This window comes from Theobroma cacao, chromosome 5 (assembly GCF_000208745.1).
Source record: "Theobroma cacao cultivar B97-61/B2 chromosome 5, Criollo_cocoa_genome_V2, whole genome shotgun sequence".
NCBI classification, from domain to species: domain Eukaryota; kingdom Viridiplantae; phylum Streptophyta; class Magnoliopsida; order Malvales; family Malvaceae; genus Theobroma; species Theobroma cacao.
In genome coordinates, this window is record NC_030854.1 from 26,957,301 (window position 1) to 26,982,401 (window position 25,101).

A 25,101-nucleotide genomic window follows, 5' to 3' on the forward strand; every position below is an offset into this window, starting at 1 on the left:
TTCAATTTTCCCGCCTAGGGTTCTTGTTTTTTTCCTTTCCTCCTTTGTTCTTCTTTGGCCGGCCATATCAATGAGAAATGGGCTGATTTTGTATTAATTTTAAAGCTAACTATTTAATGGTTATAAATATGCCATGTGTCACCATTTCATTAGTCCATTTTTATTTCTTAACTATTAAGCTTTCTCTTTCCACCATATAAATTCCTTCAATTATCCATGACAAAATTGGATAAAATCCATATGCTGGACAAGTGTTCTGGTGGTGGAAAATTACTGTTTTGCCCTTGGAGTGGTAAATTTACCATTTTACTCCTATACTTCGAAAAATATCAAAATTATAATTTTTTTTTCACTTCTAAACCTCAAATCATACTCCAATACTCAAATCATACTCTAATAAGTCAAATGGGGCCAAAAAATTTTTTTCTAAAAATTTTCATTTTGTCTCCAAATGGCAAATGATCATTTAGCCCCTGGATAGTGAAAATTTCGGTTTGACTCCAAATTGATCCTCAAACTCCAAATCACCGTATCAAACCATTCTGGGACTTTAAAATTCTTAATTTCCTCTTAAATTCTCTATTTGATCTAGTTCGAGGCTTAAATTAACTTTGTTGTACCTCTAGGTACAGTACCAACTTTTGTCGATTTTTCGGGGTTCTCCTAGTATGTAAACATTCAGTCAATCACATGCATGTCGTGATAAGTATTTTATAGAGTCAGGCTTGACATCTTCTCACCCACTTGGACCAATCATATGATCCTTCTTCATGATTGATTTCGACATTTGGCTAAATATTAATATTTTAATATTATTTCATTAATAAAATATTATTTTATTCTAAAAATTTTATCTTGTCTCTTTGGTTCCCAAAGTTCCTTATTATGCCTCAATTCGCATCCGACCAATTTTATTTATCACCATATCAAAGTATGGGGCATTTCATCATCTATTGATGTGCATTCATTGGTGGGAATTGTTTGGAAAGAGATCATATCTGCACTTGGAACAATCCATTGACGAGATACCCCTACTCGAGCAAACGAATCCCGTTGTCACCGAAGATAGGGTTGTTGTAAACAGGGTCATCGCACTTAACATCTTCTAAGACAATAGTTGCGGCATGTTCTGGAATCAGCATGATTGTAATCCAGAATGTCATTGTTTAAACCCCTGTCTTCATTTAAACAATCATCGTGCCTGCCAACATAATTGTCATCATTCCAATTAGAAGTGTCATCTTTGGCACAGTCATCATGCAATCATAAGTTTACTCCAACAACATCTTCAACCAACTTCATTAGACCCGAACATGACAAACCACTCTCAACACCCCTTACTCGTGTCTCACTACCTTTGTAAGTGTCATCAACCCAAGGACCACCGTATGTAATCATAAGTTTCATATTTAGTATGCTATTGAAATTTAATAGAAAATAAGTGTCACAATCAATCAATTTATCAAAAATGTGTCACATAATGCCTTAAAACCAATCACACAATACCTAAAAAATCAGTCATGCGATGCCTACAACCTAGTCACGTAATGCCTAAGTTATGAAATGCCTAAAAATCAGACACACAATGTCTAAAAATCAATCACACAATGCCTACAACCTAGTCACTCAATGCCTAAAAATCAGACATATAATGATTAAGTCACACAATGCTTAAAAGGCAATCTTGCAATGCCTAAGTCATGCAATGTCTACAACCCAATCATACAATACCTGAAAACCAATCACGCAATACTTGAAAACCAGTCACGAAATACCTAAAACTAGTCACGTAATGCCTAAGCTCTAGAGACATAATGCCTAAGTTCCAAAGACGCAATAATTAAGTCACGTAAAGCCTAAAAGCCAGTCTTGCAATACCTAAGTCAAGCAATGCCTAAAAACCAGCCTTGCAATGCCTAATAACTAATTGATTTGCCTACTCGCAATCAAGTTTAAGTTGCCAAAGTCATAGAGTGTTCTAATTTATGGATATATCTAATCAATTTCAACCCCTTAACAAGTTGGCGAGATACCTTGATGTCATATTTGCTTTCTGGGTTGGCAAGATAAATAGTATTCGGCAAGAGAGATAAATGGGGATTTACTTTTGGACCTTTTGTCTGGATGGCATGATAGACTAAACCGAGACCATTTAATTTGTCTAAAATTGTTTAAAGGTCATCATTGTCAAGTCATGCCAAAAATTGAGAAAAAAACAATTAAAATTATAATGAAAGGCATTTTTGAATTGGGCTTACGAGGAAGGTTATTTTTTATAATTTTTTCTTCTTTTTTTTGCACAAAATAGCTTCATTTTTTTTTAAAAAAGAAAAACCCATAAACAATTGAGAATAGCTTATCGTGCCCACTATCAACATTTGGAATCGAAACACAAAGAGCATAACCCTAACACTGATTCCAAATATATACATACATAAACAAATTGGACTAGTATATTGTTTTTTCCACTTATAAATAGTAAAAACAATGTATAAAAAGCGTTTAACATGCATCTCAAAAGCATAAAATATTAAATCCTTTTATCTTCAAATTATCATATTCATAAAAAAATAAAGTGCAAAAGTGTACTTTTCACACTTTCAAAGAAATATGCTTAAACTTGCGCTGGTTGATACAAGTAGGCAAATCGACTTCTTTTTTCAATTCATTAGAGATTGAAATCCCAAATAGAATTTATGATTTTTTTTAATTTTAGATGTTTTCAAAGGTTTTGGTTAATTTCAAATATTTTTGTATAAACTTCCATTTTGTTTTTAGGGTAAAAAGGTTTTTTATTTTCACAAATAAATTTATTTTAAAAAAATGCAATAAATTGTAGAATGATACTTGAGTCACAAAAATAGAGAATTTTTCCACCCGGAAGGCTTATCACACTGGCATTTTCTTACCAAATCTTAGCCAAATGGCTATTTCTATCCCATACGTGACTAGGGGTGAATCCAAAAATTTTTATGAGTGGTGTCATTAGGATAATACTTAGAAATTGTTTTTCTTGATTCAAGATCTGCTAGGAGAGTACTTAGATTAAATCCAACACAACTTTGCTTAGTAGAATATTGCTGAGTACCATCATTAGTACAATTTTGTTGTTGTTGCTTCGGATTTGAGTTTTGTGAGACATTTTCTTTTCTCTTAAAATATCTTTCCATGGCTTATTTATCTAAAATTATAAAACTTGTTAAAAATTACTTTTCATTAGTATAAATTAAAATATTAGAATTAAATAAAATTTGATCTTTCATAGCTAATTACCTGGTTTAGTAACTAACAATATGACAATTTTCTATTCATTGATCAAAACTAAATATAAGCATCACCAAACCACATAAAGTTAAATACAAGAATCAAATAATCAAATAATATATTTATAAAATAAATCAAAAAAAGAAAGACTCTTAATTTCAAGATGTTATTTGACATGTAATACTATTTTCTATTAACTAGATTATAATTATGAACCCAAATTATCAAACTAATCAAAAAAATATTTAGACATGAAGTATTTGAAAACTTAATTTGGCTTGAAAATTATTTACGCCAAGACCGAGAAGGGAAAGGATTTGAATTTTTAGATGGGGAAAGTAGTTTAGGTTTTGATTTTTTTAATAAAATCTTAAATTATAGAAAAAATTTTTGTCTTTCCTTATAGTATTTAAATATTAATACATAAATTACTTTTTGATAAATCACTTTTACTTGGAGTCTTTGACCTTACTTCCCATAAAATTAGAAAAGAAAAATTAATGAGTTTATTAATATATTAACTACCTTAAATCCTAGATAAATAGTATAAAAACTAAAACATTTTAAAAAGTGAGTGGTGTCATAAGACACCACTCCCTCCAACGTGGATCCGCCCATGCATGTGACAACTGTTAATGGCGATGACAATCACACGACTCACGTGACCAATGTTCATCCACATGAGGGGTTTTTGAAAGTAGACCCTAGGCATAAGGCATTTTTGAAAATAGGCCTCTCCATAATTTTAGTTGTTTTTAGTCAAGATAAATGAAATTAAAGCAAAATTACCCTTAATGAAACTGACACATATGTTTGGGTCAAGTATGTTTACAAGCTTTGTAACTCCTCAATTCTCATCAACAGACCATACATCTCTCTACAAAGCATTCTTGTGAAAGCATTCCTCGTCGAGTCAACTGTCGAGCATTTTGAACAATGATGGCAACATTTTGGAGTGGTTTTTTGCATAAACGTAGTTCTTTTGAGCAATAAGAGAAAGTTCACATTCCATGCAGAAAGGTAGGCATTTATTTTTATTTTCAACTATGTGGAGAAATGTTTAGGGTTATTTTTATTCCTCATGTTCTTCATTTATGGTTATTGAGCATAAATATAGACATATTGCGTGTTCATATTGATATTCTTGTAGTTTGAAATTGTTGAATATAAATTTGAATTTGGTATTGTGGTGGTTTTTGGCTCGAACGGTGACAAGCCATGCGTGACTGGTTGATAGGAATTAGGTTTAGGGGTTTAGGTATTACATGACTGAAGGTTTGCATGAGTGGTTGACACTTTACGCATGATTAGTTTTAGGCATCGTATCACTTAGGGTGTGCATGATTGGTTTAGGCATTGCATTTAGGGGTGTTTGGCATTGCGTGACTTGTTGATAGCTCATTACATGATTAAGTGTAAGTAATTGTGTGTCTACTTGATAGGTCATTGCGTGACTATTATGAAAATGGCATTGCCTAACTGTTACATGTAGGCATTGCGTGACTGTTATCTGTATGGAAGTTCTTGAGTGTTATATGTATGGCATTGCATGAATTTTATCTGTACGACATTGCATGAATTCTGTATTTTTTTTGCTCAACTTTAATGCTTTAATATATATTTGTTGATTTACTTAATAATCCATGCTTCAAATGTGCTTAAATTATTCTATTTTATGTATGCAAAGATAATAAGAACTAGTTATTGTTTCTTTTAATTTTCGTTAATCATATTTACTAAAATGAAAATGTTATCTGTTTTATGTTACAGACGGTCAAAACAGAAACAGAGCAGGAAAACGTAGAAGATTTGCTTTGTATGCCAAGGGATTAATAAGGCTTTAATGCTGGCATGAACATCCACTATAAGTGAACGCACTTGCATGTCATACGTGAGGTGCTGCGAAAAGAAAATGAGTTAGAAGCAATGAAGAGAACATGCTTCGGGCATCTGATGGATGTTGAATCAAACAAGAGTTTATTCTACACCAAGCTCAAGCACAACCTACTGCTGCGCAAAATCAATCAACTTGACACCATCGAAGATGAGTTATGGTTTGCCATAGGCAAGACCAAAGCACAGTTCTAAAAGCATGAGTTTTGCTTGGTGTCAAGACTCAAGTTTGGCACCATGCAGGCCATTCTTTCTAGTCAACTAGGCCATCCCTAGAGGAATTCATGAGCTATATTAGGGAGCGGGCAACGAGGTAAAGCTAAAATGAGTTTTATAGATGTTCAAGAGAAGGCAGTTTTAGCAAGATGAAGACGTAACAAAGATTGCCCTCGTCTTGATTGCGAACAATGTTTTACTCGATCAAGACTATAGACGAAAAGTGATTTCGTGGATGTTGTCGCTGGTAGAGAATATTGACCATTGGAATGTGTTCCCATGGGGCACATACGTATGAAGTCTGACTGTGGGTTACATGTTGAAGGGCTTTGAACTTACAATAATAGGGGTAGAAGAAAAAAAACTTTACCACCTATACGGATTTGTATGGGCTTTTCAAGTAGTGTGCCCTAATGTTTTTCATTTTCTTTTTGGCATAAGATTTTATTAGGTGATTAAAATATTTTAAAATTGACGTACAGTTTTAGGCGTTGAAGGTGATTCTTGAGATTCGAAACTAGTTTGGATCCTGGCATCAGTCTTGAGAGGTTTATCTAAAAATGCTGAAATGGCATTATGAGGAGAGGCCCACAAGCTTCCACAACAAGATTGCACGTTTGGAGAGAAAAAACAGAGTGAGGAATGAAACCATACTATTTTTATTTTATTTAATTTTTTTTGTCATATGTTAACTACCTTTCAACCTAATGGCAATGTATGTTTTGGTGTAATTGCGCGTGGTCGAGACCTTAAAGCTAACTATGAAAGAAATTTTGAAGCCATATTGAGCTGACATTAAAGTCAATATATCCGAGGGGCAACAATACATTCCATTAAGGCAGTTGGAGGGTCGAGCAGAATTCGATCCCGAGCAAAAAAGGAAGATCATGGAACACAAAGAGAATAGGGTGGTAAGACGAGGCGTTAAGCGAAGTCACACCACTGATGAGGAGGTCGATGCCCATCTTACTATTGAGGCTCACAGTGTTGCTGAAGCTCATGCTGCTTCTATTGCTGTTGTTGATGATCAAGTGCGTAACCAGCCACTGCATCCTCAAATGCATACAACCTTTAGGCGAAAGATGAAACGGATGAGGATGTAGTCGAAGAAGGATCCTTCAATCATTGCAAATGGAGATACAGATGTAGTCCATGTGGATGGAGGTGTAGTGAGATAGGCAGATGCAGATGCAGTCAATGCAGTTGGATATCTAGCAATCAATGTAAGGGTTGAAGGACTAGATTGTTCGTCGACTGTTCGATCATTATGAGCTATGGGCTTCTATCTTTTTTCATTATGTGAGTTACAACATTTAGGATCTATTTGATGTTTTAATGTGTTTAATTTTTTTCATTGTGTAGAGTCGGTCTATGGGTGAGCAAGATGGTGCAAGCACTGAAGAAGGCATCGGTAATGGGGTTTATCTTGATGAGCCAATTGGCATAAATGACCCAATTGCTTCGGTTCAAAGCTCACCTCCTACTGCCCTGTACAATGTTCCTCTTGAAAGCTTAACTGTAATCGAGGCCACATATCTTGCGAAAGGTCCTACTACACCTGCTCCACATCCTCCTCGTATCCCAACTTCACCTAAGGCCGCCCAACATGCTCAGAGCACACCTTCGCTTGAGGCTCCACCTCCATCTCCAGTCGAAGATGCACAAGTAAGCATGACTAGTAAATACCTTTAAAGCCCATATGTTAGCCTATTACTAGTCTAACACAAAGTGAAAGATGAATTAAAGGACAAATATGAGTGCTTCATGAAAAACGAGCAAGCCAGGTAAAATGATAACATTACATGATAGTAGGGTTAATGGCTCACAATTATTGAATCCATTGACCTTTTGACACAGGTATTTTATATATGCAGGTTAACATTCTAGGCATCGAAGGGTAGGAGGGTCCTGAATTTTTTCATCATTTAGAGATGCAAGATGAGTGGTTAAACAGCTAACACATTGATGCATGCATCAGCATCATGTGCAAGCACGCGCGCAAACACCATTCTCAACTGTACAAGCAGAAAATATGCATTCTTGACACCAACTTATATGTAAGAATATTTTAATGAGTTTTAATTATTAAAACATATGTTGAGGGTTTTAGTTCATGGCATTTAACTATTGAGCGTAATTTAATTGATAGATTATTTTGTTAGGTCTAAACCGTGAACTACGCCCTCTACCGACTGATAAGATATTCAAGCCGAGGAATGTAGTTTTGCCAAAACATTTGATTGAGTATGTAAGGGGTGTGAGTCCGTCAAGGGGATTACCATGGCATAAGGTGGACTTGATTTTGGTACTATGCCATTTTGCAGGCCATTGGGTTTTAGCACAAATTAGCTTGGTAAAATGGAGTATGACATTAGTTGACTCCTCCTACAGTTGACGAACAGAAATTTGGTCCAACTTGCAAGATCAGTAAATAGGTGCCATAATTGCATCGTTTCCCATTATATGCCACCAGAGCGGGTTCTTTGACCGCGTGCATCGTCAAAAATGACCTTAGACATGGATGAGTTGGGTATTAAATGAACAAACCCCTATACAGAAAGATGGGCACAGTTGCATAGATTAGGTAATCACTGCTAAATAGTGGATGATAAGTATGGCCAACCAAACCTTAAAAGCAAATACTATTGAAGGCCTTCGAAAAAGTTTTGCACAAGAGATTTTTGCAAATAGTGTGGACACTTAAGTTTGTAAATTTGTTTATTTTTTCTAATAGGTAAAGTAACATTGCTGTTTATCATGAAAAAATTAGTCTTTGTTCTATCAGTAAAAAAGGGAGAAAGGCAATAACAAAATTTGGGAATATTTCCTCATTTGTATTCTATTGTTGATTTCTCACGCAAGTGTACGTATCGTTAACAAGTAATATAGTAATGAAGCAAAGTATCGTTCCCATAGAGAATTGTTTAATTCCTACTATTAACTACTAAAATTATAACACCTTAATTTTATCCAAACAATTAAAATGAAAAAAGTAAAATTAAAACTAATAAACTAAAACTAAAATTAAATAGTAAATAAAACTCACTTAACTACCAGACCTAAGATTATAATATCCCTCAATACTTCATCTGATTATTGTCTCTCTCTCTCTCTCTCTCTCTCTTATCTCAGTTTAATGGTTTAAGTTGCTAACCTAGAGTCCTAAATTATTTGCAAGTCTTTGTCGAGTTTCTCATAATAATACATTTTCCAATTAATTTACTATATGTCTATGTAAATTAAATTGAAGAAAGATTCATTAAGTTTGTGCTCTAATTTTGGCTATGTATGGCTTATAAGTGTATGTCTACCCTATATGCAAATCAAATCACCTAATCAACTAAGTGCATTCGATCATACGCTATTCTATTCAAGGTCTACCTAAATCTCCTTCGTCAAGGTTTCACCCAAGTTTCCAATTCAATATAATAGGTGGCCAGGCAATTAGAAACATTAAGAACCAAATAAAATAAACAACTTAAACCTATCAAACATAAGTAAAAGAGAGATAAATAATTCAGACAACATAATAAGTTCAATCATAATCTTATATTAAAAATTTAGTTCCCCATCAAGTCACACATCATCATTGAATAAAGTTTGAACAATAAAAACAATCTAAGAAAATAAAAGAATAATCAAAAAGATAAAACTCAAGAATTATAATCTTGATCTTTAAAGTCTTCTTGAATCCTTCAAAATCTTCTCAGCTTCAATGACTTTGTGGCTTGACTCTCAGCTTTCAATCTGGTGTTTTCTTCCTCTTCTCTTTTCTCCTTTGAAGGTTGTTTTTATAGGCTTTAGTTTGGCCAAGTTGGGTGAAGAAAGAAGTCAATTTCGTCTGGGATTTCCTCATCAGACTATGTAAGTCACAGCCTTGCCCAATTAATTAACAAAAATTATAATTGCTCTAGGACTACTATGGTGTGTCAACTTCGACAAGATTTGTGACCATCCTACAAGCTGAACTGGGAAAATTGCTAAACATGAAAGTTGTATATTTTTCTCTTATCTTTCCAATGGTTTAAGAATTGCTTCATTTAGATCTTTGTAGAGAAAGTTATAGCCAAAATACCAAAATATGTGTAGTGGAAGTCTGCATCTTGAAATTGCTCTCCTTCTTTCACTAAAATTCTTCTTTCATCAAACACCTACAAAAGCACAAATAAATCAATAACAACCTATCTTAACCATATTAACACCAGATTAAGCATAAAATTAACCAAAATTAGATTGACTCACCGAAAATAACTAATTTAAAATAATTAAATAAAACTTACTAATTTCTATGCATTACTATAAAAACTAAGCCAAATTATTATCAAAATTAAGCTCAAATAACTCTATATTATAGAGTTATCACACCCCAAACTTAATATTTTGCTAGTCCTCGAGCAAAACATAGAAAATGACCTAACTTACGAAAATCATATTCAATTAAAGAAAACTAAAATAAATATAGTTATTACTACTACTACTACTACTACTACTACTATTACTACTACTACAAAAGATAAAGTGCACCAACTCAATGATTCTCCTTATAATTTCCTCAAAAGTATGCCTATCAATCATTAGCCTAAGGAAAAATATAGGCATCATTTAAATTCATGTTGCAATTCTAAAGCAAGCATATTCTCGAATGGATTTTCATGTGTGTGTGTAATCTTTTACCAAGAATATCATGACATCCAAATGAGTTTATGCCAACACAAATTTCAAATTAGTACTAGATTTCCATAGGTTTACTTTTCATCTCTCTCTCCATTAATGTAGACCAATACAAAGTTAATGACCAATAGGACTTTATAAAGCTTGTAATGTAAGGCTAGGGTCAAGGTAAGATAAAGGATATTAGTGTGGCTCAAATCACCCTAAGCACATAATTATTCTAGGACCTATATATATATAGCTTTATTTTCCTTCTCCTAGTACACCTTTTCTTCCACATTTGAACTTTTCTTTCATTCAACACACCCTTTGGTTTTTTCACAATTTCACAATTTCATACCCCCAAACTTATTTTCTTTGTATTGTAAGTAGTGGGGTTATTTTTCATATTTTGAACTTTTTTTTTTCTTTCACATCAATATCACCTTTCCACCTTTTTCAACATTTAGCACAATTTATATTTCTTAAAACAATATACATGCTTAGGAGTGAGGGTTGTAAAATTGAAAAATTAATTTTAAGGTTAGGCTCAATATTATATAGTTAAACAAAGAAAAGAGAAATTAGGCTCAAAAGGGGTATACTAGGCATAATAATTTAACAAGGTTGGCTTTTTAGGCTCAAACGGTCCAAAGATGGCCTAAATCATCTCCCTAACTAAGTATTGTCTAGGATTTCACCTCGAGAGAAAATCAAGCAAAGTCTAGAATTCATGGTATAATCTAAAATTCATATCAATGTAAACCTTCTCTAAATACTCATAATAATTCAAAGTAAAAGATATATTGCTAAAAATTGTGGAAATCACATCCTAACAATGATACTTAACAAAAGACTTTAGCATGAATCCAAACAAAAATTTATTCTAGGTTCCTAAAATTCAAATAAAAAATAAATTCATTTACCAACTAATCCAAAATTATTTATAAATCTACATAAACATGCAAATAAAATTAAATCGAAAACTTCAACAAAATATTCACCATCAGAAAAATAAATTCACCCCCCCAAACTTAAACTAAACATTGTCCTTAATATTAGAAAAAATAAAGGAAAGATAAAGAATACTCCCCTGATGATTGGATGAATTTTTGAGAAGCTCTAATCCTCCTCCTTATTGTTTTCATCTTCATTGCCACTTGTACGAAACTTTTTTTTCTTTTTTACTACAATAATTAATTAATTAACTAATTAATGTAGAGAAATAAAATAAATAATAAATAAAAATAACTAAAAAATAAATAAATAAAGAAAAAGATTTTTGTTGGGTAATGGGTAAATGGGTTAGTGGGTAAATGGGTAAGTGGGCTAGTACAATTTGAGGGGAATTGGGTTTTGTTAGTGGGTAGTGGGTAATTGGTAGTTCAAATAAAAAAAATTGGGTTTGGTTAGTGGGCTGCCCAATGTTGGCAGCGCAATAGAGGGTGGTGGGTAGTGGGCTGCCAATTAGGGTGGGTCGTGGCCAACCCCATGTGCGAGCCGCGCCCCACGTCCAAATGGCTTCTTTTTTTTTTCTTTATGGAGCCGCGGCTCACGTTGTTTAAAGCCCACGAAGCCGCGACTTCCCATAGTGAGAGTCGCGGCTTACCACTTTTTTTATTTTTATTTTTTGAAATTTGTTTGAGTTTTTTTTTTTTTTTGAAAATTTATTTTTTCAATTTTCTTTGACATGAAATTTTTTTTTGAAATTTATATTTTTTTGATTTTTTTTTGAATTTTTTTAAAAAAATTTTTTTACATGAACTTGCACAAATAAAATAGAGTGTTAATAATTTAATAATTAAATAAATAAAAATAAAATAAAGTAAGTTAGAGTGTTTGGGTTGCCTCTTAAGAAGCTCTTCTTTATAGTCACTATCTTGACTTTAGTTGAGGTTTGAGTTTGCATGGAAAAAGCTTGAGGTATGAAAATAGCCTCCTCTTGAGATGAGATTGTAGTGCCCTTAACTCAAGATTTAATGCTTGCTTAAACCAAGGTGGTGGAATAGGATGACTTTTATCTAACTTCTCAAATTGCGTTCTTTTTGAATAATGTGCTTTTGATATAACCTCCTTAGGTAAATTATCAACTGCATCCAGAAAAAGAATATGAGGCACATATGACTTGACTTGTGGTTATGTAGATATTTCCTCTTCTTGATTAATTTCTTCATCTTGAACTTGATTGCTGGAAGTATTTCCTTGATCTACTTTATCTCCATCATCTTGAAGTCTATTATTGATGGCATTAGCTAGTTGACCCACTTGTATCTTAAGATTTCGAATTGATTCTGCCTGACTTTGAATGATGGCATCAGTCCTTGTCATGAAGGCATCTATCTTTGTCAAGAATTGCATGAACATATCCTCTATTGAAGACTTTTTCTCTAGCATAGGAGCTCTAACTTATGAATGAAAACCATTATGAAAAATAAGCTATGATGAATATGTAGGACCATGATCATTACTCCATGAAAAATTTTTATGATTCCATCCTGAGTTGTAATTGTTCGAGTATGACTTATTTTGTTGCTCATCGAAGCTTTCATGAAATTGCATTGATTTGTAATAGGTTGGAAAACAATCACTTCAATTCCTATCTTCCCAAAACTCACCTATAACAAAAGGACTTTCAAAAGCATTATCACCCCAAGCATTAATTTTTTAAGACAAAGCATCTACTTGGTTGGCTACACTGATTGCATCCAATGCATAATCACTAGCAACCTTCCTAGGCACAAATTGTTTAGATGGCCATAGATAGTTCATCACCTCTATCAAAAGTATTTGAAAATAAAAAGAAAAGTTTGAAGTAAGATTAGGAATGCTTGGTATTAATATTAACAAGAAAGAATTAAAAATCAATTCCTCGGCAACGACACCAAAAACTTGTTGATTTCTTAGGCAAGTGCACGTGTCGTTAACAAGTAATATAATAATGAAGTAGAGTATCGTTCCCATAGAGAATTGTTTAATTCCTATTGTTAACAACTAAAATTATAACACCTTAATTTTATCCAAACAATTAAAATAAAAAAAGCAAAATTAAAACTAATAAACTAAAACTAAAATTAAATAGTAAATAAAACTCACTTAACTACCAGACCTAAGATTATAATATCTCTTAATGCTTCATTTGATTATTGTCTCTCTCTCTTAACTCAATTTAATGGTTTAAGTTACTAACCTAGAGTTCTAAATTATTTAAAAGTCTTTGTTGAGTTTCTCATAAAAATACCTTTCCCAATTAATTTACTATATGTATATGCAAATTAAATTGAAGAAAGATTCATTAAGTTTGTTCTCTAATTTTGGCTACGTATGGCTTATAAGTATATGTCTACCCTATATACAAATCAAATCACCTAATCAACTAAGTGTATTCAATCATACGCTATTCTATTCAAGGTCTACCTAAATCTCCTTAATCAAGGTTTAACCCAAGTTTCCAATTCAATCTAATAGATGGCCAGGCAATTAGAAGCATTAAGAATAAAATAAAATAAACAACTTAAATCTATCAAATATAAGTAAAAGAGAGATAAATAATTCAGACTACATAATGAGTTCAATCATAATCTTAGATTAAAAATTTAGTTCCCCATCAAGTCACACATCATCATTGAATAAAGTTTGAACAATAAAAACAAACTAAGAAAATAAAAGAATAATCAAAAAGATAAAAATCAAGAGTTATAATCTTGATCTTGCAAGTCTTTTTGAATCTTTCGAAATCTTTTCAGCTTCAATGACTTTGTGGCTTGACTCTCAGCTTTCAATCTAGTGTTTTCTTCTTCTTCTCTTTTCTCATTTGAAAGGTTGTTTTTATAGGCTTGAGTTGGCCAAGTTGGGTAAAGAAAGAAGTCAATTTCAGCTGGGATTTCCTCATCAGACTATGTAAGTCACAGCCTTACCCAATTAATTAATAGAAATCGTAATTGCTCTAGGACTACTACAATGTGCCAATTTTGACAAGATTTTTGACCATCCTATAGGCTGAACTGGGCAAATTGCTGAACATGAAAGTTGCATATTTTTTTCTTATCTTTCCAATGGTCTAAGAATAGCTCCATTTGGAGCTCTGTAGAGAAAGTTATGGCTAAAATATCGAAATGTGTGTAGTGAAAGTTTGCACCTTGAAATTGTTCTCCATCTTATACTAAAATTCTTTTTTCATCTAACACCTACAAAAGCACAAATAAATCAATAACACCATATTAACACCATATTAACACTAGATTAAGCATAAAATTAACCAAAATTAGATTAACTCACCTAAAATAGCTAATTTAAAATATTAAAAAAAACCTACTAATTTCTATGCATTACTACAAAAACTAAGCCAAATTATTATCAAAATTATAGACTTATCATAGTCACACCAGAAACGTACAGTAAAGAATGTTTATATATAGAGAATTGAATGAATAAATTATATCTTATGCATTTTCAGAACCTTTTCTACAACTCCTTTTGTTATTCTGCTGCACATTATTAGGCATGACCTTTTTAATATGTTCTATTTCTTGTATAAATTTTAATGACTAGAACATAGGAATAAAGTGCTACTGACTTGGGATGCATCAAATACAGTAAATATGGGTTTACCATAGAGAGTGGGTGGTTTTCCCGTCTTTCCCACTCTCAATTTTTTTTCCATAAATTCCCCCATTACAATTTTCTCATCAAATAATGATCATAACTTGATAAAGCACATCACATGACTAGATTTAAAAAGGATTTACGTGATTGGCTTTGAAAGCATTACGTGATACAAGCATTACGTGAATGGTTTTTAAGTCAAAAGTTACGTGAGTCGTTGAAAAGGCATCATGTTACTAAGTAGTCGGCATTGCGTGATTGGTATGTAAAAAGCATGGACGATAATTTAGATGAAAGTCTATCAATATATTCCACTAACTATCGATAGATGAACACCCGTTAACTTTGCAATTCAAAGAGTCTCATAAAGTTTGGTATTTTTTTTTTTTTGTTGCATGACTGGTTTAATAGTGCATTGCATGATTAGTTGATCTAGCATTGCATTATTGGTAGATAGATTCCACGTGTCTGGCTTGTATAAAGCATGGGAATTTTCATCTTTCATGATCATTTCTCTTAAAATAGTGATTGTTTCTCCTTTAAATCCTCTCAACTCAACCTCATCTTTCATCATTTTTTAGGCTCTTACCTCCAACATTTCATCAAACCCTTAACCCAAAATCCTTCGACCATTGAAGCTTCCATCTCAAATCATTCATATTTCTTGAAACCCCACAATGAGTCAAAGGGCGAAACGAACCAAAGCAACTACTAATCGAGCATCTAGTGCTTCCTCATCCCCTAATAAGAGTTCTTTCCTTCGAAACTTCACTTATTTGTCACATGCCTAGAAATATAGCTACAACTTTGGCAAATGAAAGGTAATTCCTGGGTGCATTATTGACTTTGATTACCTGAAATCCATTAATTTTTCCTATCTTTCCAATTTTGAGAATTTAGAGTGGACTCATTACTTGAAATTGAATCAAAATTATTATGAGAATTTGGTTATGTGTTTTTTATTTCAATGCAACTTAAAAGGTTCTTGATTCGGAGTCCAGTCAATTAATATTTGATGACGATAGGTTTGTTCTCACGTCATAGGCTAACACATGATTGTCACCCGTGCACTTATTGATCAAATCCTCCAAATTAACACCATTATTGATGATCTTAGATATGTTGTTGCTGATCATAACCTCCGATCTAACTTTGTCTATCCTCCGCCTAACGACCGAGGCGACTCTAGTTGCACGAGGCTCTGTTTCTTTGATCATGTCCTCCACCTCATCATTAGTCATACCATCCGCCCTCATAGCTCCAACTACTCCACGGTCACCCAGGAGGATCTTTGGTTCCTGTGAAATAGAACATGAAATCGTAAGCTCCCAAGCAGTGGGAGGAGCTCAGGGCTCTGACTGCATGCCTGTTGAAGAATGAGCCGACGACTCTAGGCAGTGGCTTGGTTAAGGGAACCCACCAAAGCCGTAGCAAAAGTGAGTCTTCATAGGGCAATTGTCACTGCTTATGGACATGAACCTGGGTGATCTATCCATGACCAGAATGAAGCTTGGGTGAAACTAAGTGGAGGTCCGAACCGACTGATGTTGAAGAATCAGCGGATGAGTTGTGGTTAGAGGTGAAATGCCAATCGAACCTAGAGCTAGCTGGTTCTCCCCGAAATGCGTTGAGGCGCAGCAGTTCACTGGACATCTAGGGGTAAAGCACTATTTCGGTGCTAGCTGCTAGAACGATACAAAATCGAGGCAAACTTTGAATACTAGATATGGCCTTAAAATAACAGGGGTCGATCAAATTCAACCATCGGATTGATCTCACCAAATTCATAATAGATGACATGCTTCACACCATCCAAAAGGGCATCAAAAACCTTTTTTATGGTATATTGGTGAGTGAGATAACTGACTTCTCTTCTGTCAACACTCGGTGTGATCCACCCAAGTCCCATGCACTATTCAACTCTATTGATGAGCACACAGTTAAGAAGTTGGGTTTCGAGTTGAAGAATGGCAAATGGGTGAGGAAGGGTGTCATAGATCTTCGAGTTCATGATGATGAGGCTGTTGAAGGCGATGAAGACAATGAGGTGGAATCGAATGCTTATTCTACTAGCCTGTCCACTAGTTAACCTAGTGCACAACCTATGTCTACCTCTTTTGACATTGAGCACACCTTCACTTGACTCTTTTCATTCATGTAGACCATGGACTCCCGCTTGACTGCGCCTATGGATGTTTTAGAGGAGCAAAACCATGAAATTTTGTAGTGCCAACAAGACTTGGAGGATGATTTTCGTTCCCACTTTCCACCGCCATAGTGATCTCCATGCATCATGATATTTTGGATGTATTGAGATTGTTGTAGACATGTAAATTCGAATGTTTGTTCAATTTTTTTTGGATATTTGCTTTATGTTCTTGGGTGTAAATTAAGATGTTTTTTGGGTATTGTTGGGTTTTGGACATTTTTTTCAAAGTAGCTTTATTTATTATTGCCAATAGCTTTACAACATGAGGAAACTGGCAATAAGAAACAAAGTTACTTTAATAAGTTGTTCAAAAGCTATTGTCAATATTAACCAAATGTAACATTATATGTATGGTGTTCAAAGCTTAAAGATACCATTAACCAATAAATAACGACAAAAATATACATAGCAGATCATCGAGATAAACATTAAAAGAGTGCAACAAATGTAAGGAATCTATTGCCTTTAACCAAAATAGTAACAAAGCTCTTGGCTTTACAATTATTGATATGCATAGTAAATTTGTTTATTTTTTATTCATATCTTCTGTAGAAAGATTACACAATTTACATTCCATAGTTCATGAGTATGCATATGCCAATAGCGTGACTTATGGACTGTGTGACTGATTGATAGGGTATTACGTTAAGTTTTTATAGGGCTTTGCGTGCTTAGTCGATGGGCTTTGCATGGTTATCGATATGGCATTGCATGAATGGGGTGCAGTCATTGTGTGACTGGTTGATTTTCGCGTGCCTACTTGGTAGGCATTGCATGACTTGTTCATTGAAGCATGTGAAGGCCATTTGGATGAACATCTATCGATAGATTACACTACTTTGGTACTCATTGCATGACTTGTTGATAGGGTATCGCATGCCTAGGGTGACGGTTTATGTGTCTTAGGCATTGTGTGACTTGTTCGTTGAAGGCATTTGGCAATTTGGATTATAATTTATCAATAGATTAAACTATCAACCTATAAACCCAGCGACCGATTAACCCATCGTCAACAATGATCAACAATATAACACCATCATCCACAAACAACAGTCCATTAGAACATAATAGCCAAAATAATAATAAAAGAAATAACCATAAGCATTCCAAAACACATGATAAGGTACTCCACATAGAAACATAAAAACATAAACCCCAAAAATCATAAACCAATAAACACATTGTTCATCCCTAAACCTTATGTTAATCTTCATCTGTTCTTCTTGCCTCTGCTAGAAGTTTTCCCAAAGATGAAACCAATCACAACTACTTTGCCTTTTCTTTATGCTTCCTGTGGTACAATCCCCTCTCTGTCTTTTTTTTGTCAACCCTATTTCTACTACCCTGTTAACTATATCTTTTCTTTGCAAGAAAATATTCTCAACATTCTGTAACCTCTCTTTTATTTTTTTTCATTTTATGAGTTTGCTTAGTCATTTTTCCATCAATTCTCATTAGTAGATTCAACATCATATCATTCAAAATAGGATCATGACTAACTCTAGATGGAGAAGTGGAAGAAGTATCAAGGGTAAAAAGAACTGAGTTACTAGGGATAAATTTTGAAGACTCATCTACCTCAATCTAATATCCCATTTTCTAAAGACTTCCAATAGAGATACTGTGAGCCATGCTATTGGTCCAATCAGCTTGGTACTTATTACTCTAAATCCCTTTCTTATTAACTAGAGACGATATGATGTTTCCATAAGGTAGATTCATCTCATATCCTAGGGAGATTCCTCTCATTCTTTCTATCATATACTGTGCAACATTCAAAGGGACGTCACCTACAATGGCTTCCATCATCCAGAGATCCTCAACACTAACATAGCTGAAACAACTGCACCTTACATGCACTGTGGAGGCCAAAAAATAATGGAAGACCCTAAGTTGTGTATTTGTTGTATTTGTTGTGTACACCAGCAGAACATGTATTTGTTGTGTATCTTTCTTTTCTTTCTATGACTGTAGCCCACATGTGAGACGGGTCATACCATAGGGGAAATGTGTATTCTCCCACTTTGTACTTCATTTTCAAGAGCTTTCCAATATCAGTGGCAATTACTTTAAATTCTGTTCAGTCCAAAAACACATTCAACCCATACTCTAAAAAATCATTAGGATTTTCCAACTCATCTTTATTCTAGGCTATGTTGGAGTAAAATTCCCTAACAAAGGTCAAGCTATAATCCCTATCTGGAAAGGTACTTAGACCCTTAAGTTTAAACCTGTCAAAAAACCTATTTAACTCAGGCTTAAGAGAAATGGTTTCATTAAAGCTTTCCCAATCAACAACCTTTTCACATGATATATTGGCATTCTCTATTCTTTTATGCCTATCAGCATGTGCTTGGTTCCTAAATCGTGAGGACGGAGGCTTACCTTGTTCAATGGAAATACCTTTTGATGTGGTTGGCGAATCAATAACGAGTTTCCATTTCTTCTTGGATCGTAGAGTTGAAAATTCCTTAGCACACATCTTTTCTTTGACATCGTCAATAACTTTGCCAATGCGAGAAGATGCGACCATTAATTTCGATTATGTTGGAGGCTTCAGGTTTCTTGACTGAACTTACAACTAGAGAGAATGATGATAGATTTTTTGAGGAATTCTGGACTAGGGTTTTTGTTTTCTGCATTGTGGGCTTTGAATCTGATGAGTTTTGATGTGTGCTATATGATAATTCTATTTTATAGAATTATTTTATTCCAATTTTTTTATTAAATATTAGCTAAGTCCTCAATTTTCAATTATAATTTATTTATTTTTAGTTGCTTTTATAATTAGTTTATTTTTAAGTAAGCTATTTTAATTTTATGTTATTCTTTTTAATGTGGTTATTATTTATTAGTTTTTATATTTTTTATAGGAAGTAAAAGAATTTGGCTTAATTTTGTAAAGTGTTGAAAGACTCAAAATCTGTTTCCATATGCTTCAATTTTTTGGCTATAACTTGAGCTACAGGATTCCAAATGATGTGATTCTTGAACCATTGGAAAGCTAAGAGATAGAGCTATAATTTTATGAAGATTACTTTGCCCAGTTCTGCTTTAAAGGTAGAGAAAATCATATAGAAAAATGGTTAGATGTACTATATCGATAATGGAAATTTGTAAAGATTCACAATTGATTTTTGGGCCTCACATTACAATGTTAAGCCTAATTAAACCCTAGGTCAACTTAAGGAAGTATAGGTTAAGTTATAAGTATAAATAGGATAGTTTGAAGAGCATTAGGGGAGATAACTTTTTGGAGATTTAAGAAGCTAGAAGTTGAGGCTGAAAGTTGGAGATCAAGGCGGCAAATATTTGTTTTGTTTTCTTCCTTGGCTTTTATTTTTCTTGTTACTTTCAATGGTTGACTTATATACAATGTTATTTGTATTTGCGATTATGAGTAGCTAATTTTTTTTTTCTAGGATTACAATTGAACTCATATATAATCTAGATTTTTAATCTCTTTCGTACTTATCTTTAATGGGATTTGAATTGTTTATTCCAATTTTTTTTTAATACTTTTAATTACCTGATCACTAATTAAATTGATTTAGGAACTTAAACAAACTTGGGAAAAGTAGTTTAGTGTATACTAAAATTAGGATAACATATGATCATATTAATTGATTTGCGTTAAGGATAGGGATATACCTATAGGCCATATGTAGCCAAATTAGAGCTTGAACTTAATGAGTCTGTTTAAATTTCAATTGACATAGGGATATAGTGTTTTGATTAAAATAGATATTTTTATAAGATGAGTTTGGAGACCCTTATAAATAATTTAGGACTCTAGGTTAGCAATTCAACTCATTGAAATAAGTTAAGGAAGAGAGGTAAGATTTTGATGAAGTATGAGGGATATTGTAATCGTAGGCTTGTTTGATTTGATATTTTCTCAAGTTATTATTCTTTTGATTTTTCTTGTTGGTTTAAATTTTAGTTAATTAGTTTTAGTTAATCAATTAATTTTGAGTGTTTGGATAAGATGTCCACATCATGGGATTCCTGATTGGTTACAAGTTGAAACCTTCTACAATGGGCTAATTGGGTCAATAAAAACCACAATTTATGTTGCTACTGGTGAGGCATTAATGAGTAAAAATGTTGTAGATGCTTATAATTTGTTGGAAGAGATGGCTTCAAATAATTATCAATGGCATTTAGAAAGGTCGGGTCCAAGAAAAACTGTTGGAGCTTATGAAATTGAGGTACTTGGCAACTTAATTGTATAAGTGGCTGCACTGTCCAAGAAGTTTGACACATTGGGAGTTCATGCAATTCAAAATTCATTTATAGTTTGTGAGATGTGTGGAGATAGTCATTCAAGCGATCAATGTCCATATAATTATGCACAAGTCCAATTTATGGGGAACTTCAATAGGTAGCAGAATAACCCATATTCTAACACATACAATTTTGGTTGGAGAAACCACCCCAACTTTTCATGGAACAACAACGCAAAGCCTTCCAATCCAAACCCCAACATGCCTTGTGGTTTTCAACAACAAGCTAGACCACCAATTTCTAAAAAGAAGTCCCAAGTGGAAGAACTTCTCTTGCAATATATATCAAAGAATGATGCCATAATTCAAAGCTATGGAGCCTCCTTGAAAAATCTTGAGACCCAAGTGGGACAACTTGTAAACTCCATCAAAAGTAGACCCCAAGGTGATTTACCAAGTGATTCACTTAGGAGTGGCAAAAAAGTTAAAGGGGAGAGTGAAAAATCAATTGAATCTTCAAAAGAGCATGTAGATGATGACAAGGCAATTGTTGAGAAAGAAGTTGAAGTGGAAAAGACAGATAATGGGCAAGCTAAAAATCACGGGAATTCTGAAGCAAGTTATCTTCCACCACCATTCCCACAAAGGTTGAAAAAGCAAAGGCTTGATAAACAGTTTAAGAAATTTCTCAATGTCTTCAAGAAGCTCCACATAAATATCCCTTTTACTGAAGCTTTGGAAAACATGCCAAGTTATGTTAAATTCTTGAAAGACATCTTAACCAAGAAAAGGAAACTGGAAGATTTTGAAATAGTGGCACTTACTGAGGAGTGTAGCGCATTAATTCAAAACAAGCTTCCACCAAAACTTAAGGATCCAAGGAGTTTTTTTATCCTTTTTACTATTGGTAGATTTAAATTTACTAAAGCTTTATGTGATTTGGGTGCAGGTGTTTCAATCATGCCTTTGTCAATTGCTAAGAAACTTGGACTTAATGAGATGCAACCTAACATAGTTTCTTTGCAATTAGCAGATTGAACAATCAGGTACCCTGTTGGGATTATTGAGGATTTATTAGTTAAAGTTAGGCATCTCTACATTCTGGTGAACTTCATCGTGCTTGAGATGGAAGAAAATCTGAAAATTCCTTTAATTTGGGATGACTATTCTTGGCTACTACAGGTGCAATCATTAATGTGAGGGAAGGCAAGATAACTTTTAAAGTTGGAGAAGAGGTAGTTAAGTTTAATAATTTCAATGCAAATAAACATCCTAGCTCCACAAATTGTTGCTATAAAGTGGAGTTAATTGATGAAGGAAAAAGTGAACCTATTTCTCCACCTACAATTGAGCAAGCACCAATCTTTGAGTTTCAGCCACCACCTTCACCCTTGAAACCCATGTAGTCACCAAAGAAGCATCCTCCACCACCATCTAATTATCCTTTCGAGATTAAACAACAAGTAATGGTGTTTTCTCGATCATACTTCAAGCTTTTTCCATGGAAACGCAAAGAAAGATGGTGGGGTCCTTTCAAAGTAGTAAAAGCTTATCCTAGTGGAATAATTGAGATGGATAGTAAGGATATGGGCACATTCATGGTGAATGGGCTGAGCCTCAAACCATATTTTGAGGATGAAGAATTAAAAAAGAGGGTGTTATAGTCAAGCTAGTGATTATAAATGAGCGCTTCTTGGGAGGCAACCCAAGCTCCCCAACCTTACTAATTTTCCTCTTTTATTTAAGTTTTGTTAGTATCAATTTATTTCTTATGATCTAATTCTTTTTTATGTTTTTTTTTTGCAGGTAATTAGTTAAAAAAATTTCAAAAAAAAGAAAAAAATTCAAAAAATAAGAGCTCAGTGCCGCGACGCTTATTTTGAACGTCGTGGCCTTGAAAAGAAGAAAGCAAAGCACTTGTAAGGCTATTTTTTTTTGTTTTGAATATATTTTTTTCTTCTATTCTTTCCCCCCCCCCCCCCCCCCACCATTCTCCAGCTGCTTAAGAACCTATGTCGAACACATCAGGATGGATATGACCATTTTTCCTTTGTTGCCTACAGATTTTTACTCTGAGGATGATTTTGGTGGTGATGATACAGAGGACATGTAGACTACAGCTTCGGAGTTAGGGGAGTATTCTTGTTCTTTTTCTTTTATTTTCTTTTATCACATTGAGGACAATGTTTATTCCAAGTTTGGGGGAGTGGCTTAGAATTTTGTTAGTTTATTGTTTTTAGTTAGCTTTATTTTAATATATGTCTTGCATATTTATTTATGTTTTGCATGTTTCAAAAAAACAATTTGAGATAGTTGCACCTCATTCATGATTGTCCCAATCCTAAGATGGTATTTTAATTATCTTTTGATTCTTAGCTTTTGAGAAGCATATAGTTATGATTTAATTTTATATGATATTTTTTTGATAACTTTATTTTAGAATGTGACTTTCAATAATTTGAGCACTATACTCTTTTACTTAGAATTTTTATGTGATTTAGATAAAGTTTATGTTGATGAAAAAGTTTAGTGAAGTCAAGAATTCTAGAATTTGTTTGATTCTCTCTCGAGGCGAAATCTTAGATAACACTTAGGATAAGAAGTGATTTAGGCCATTTTTGGATCGTTTGAGCCTTTTTTAGCTTACTTTGTTTTATTTATCCTTAGTCACCCTTTTGAGCCTAATTTACCTTTTCTTTGTAGTAACACAATTATGTTTGCCTTGACCTGTCTAGTTAATTCCAACAATTTGAATCTTTCACCCTCTAAATATTTTAATCTTTCTAAGAAATGATTTGAGCTTAAGAATAAATTGAGGGAGAAGGGTGAAAAAAAAAGTGATGGTTGTTAGAAAAATTACCCCTTGTTTATAATTGTCAGAAATAAGTTTGGGGGTTGAAAAAAAAAAGAAATAAAATATGTGGTACAAAGGAAACTTTACTTCAAGTTTTGGGGTGCTATACAAAAAAAATGAGCTCTTTATATGTCCTAGATTGATTAAGTGCTTAGGGTGAATTTGAGCCTAAATATATCATTTATCATACCTTGACCTTAGCTTTACATTACATGTTTGATAAAGACCTATTGATCTTTGAATAAGTGTTAATCTACATTAGTGGAGAAAGAGATGAAAACCAAACTTATGGGATCCTAGTACTAATCTATGCGTAGATTTGGCATAAACTAATTTGAATTGCATGATATTCTTTGTAAGAAAGCATTCACACACACACACACAGAGGAAGTCCATTCAAAAAATAAGTTTTCACTTGAATTGATGCATGAATTTAAGGATTAGCTGTACGTTACCTTAAGTTGGAATTTGAGTTAATTTCTACCAAAAAATTGAGAAATCATGATTTGGTACTTCTATCTCTCGTTCAAGGATTTTTTTTTTTATGTTCAGTTTTCTTTTTGTGATTCTCTTTTGCTCGAGAACTAGCAAAATCTTAAATTTGGAAGTGTGATAATTCTATTTTATATAATTATTTTATTCTAATTTTGTCATTAAATATTAGCTAAGTCCTCAATTTTAATTATAATTTAATTATTTTTAGTTGTTTTTATAATTAGTTTATTTTTAAGTGAGTTATTTTAATTTTATTTTATTCTTTTTAATTTGGTTATTATCTATTAGTTTTTATATTTTTTGTAGGAACTAAAAGATATTAGGCTTAATTTTGGAAAGTAAGGTGTTGAAAGATCCAAAATCTGTTTGCATATGTTCAGTGTTTTGGATATAACTCGAGCTACAGAACTCCAAATGATGCAACTCTTGGACCATTGGAGAATTGTCACGACCCGGACCTCCCTCAAGCCATGACAATCGCCGCGATGTCCCGATTGACACTCATTATCCGGAATGCCAACCGGAACCCTGCAAGGCTTACATATCAGTTTCTTTCCTTTTCTGTGAGCAATCATTGTTAAATACCGAGTTTTTAGAGAATATACACTATTTTAGATAAAAAAACAATCAAAATAAAATTTTCGCCACACAAGGGTATTTTGGTCATTTTTTTCTCAAAAATTTCGAAATTG

At 33.3% G+C, this 25,101-nt stretch overlaps 1 protein-coding gene and 1 long non-coding RNA gene across 2 annotated transcripts; both read left to right on the forward strand.

Moving 5' to 3' along the window:
* Window positions 6,762–8,095, forward strand: LOC108662170. Its single transcript, XR_001927960.1, has 3 exons — window positions 6,762–7,157; window positions 7,248–7,430; window positions 7,536–8,095. It is a non-coding gene; the product is annotated as an uncharacterized LOC108662170 (long non-coding RNA).
* Window positions 21,322–22,098, forward strand: LOC108661984. The gene is made up of 2 exons (XM_018120976.1): window positions 21,322–21,811; window positions 22,010–22,098. Exons 1-2 carry the CDS (start codon window positions 21,322–21,324, stop codon window positions 22,096–22,098), a joined length of 579 nt encoding a protein of 192 aa, XP_017976465.1.

What these genes read in the sequence shown, in the direction of transcription:
- LOC108661984 (XM_018120976.1), top strand. Translation starts at nt 21,322, where the DNA reads ATGCCTTGTGGTTTTCAACAACAAGCTAGACCACCAATTTCTAAAAAG. An exon ending in AGCTTTGGAAAACATGCCAA is followed by an intron (nt 21,812 to 22,009) that starts GTTATGTTAAAT and finishes ATTTGGGTGCAG; the next exon opens with GTGTTTCAATCATGCCTTTG.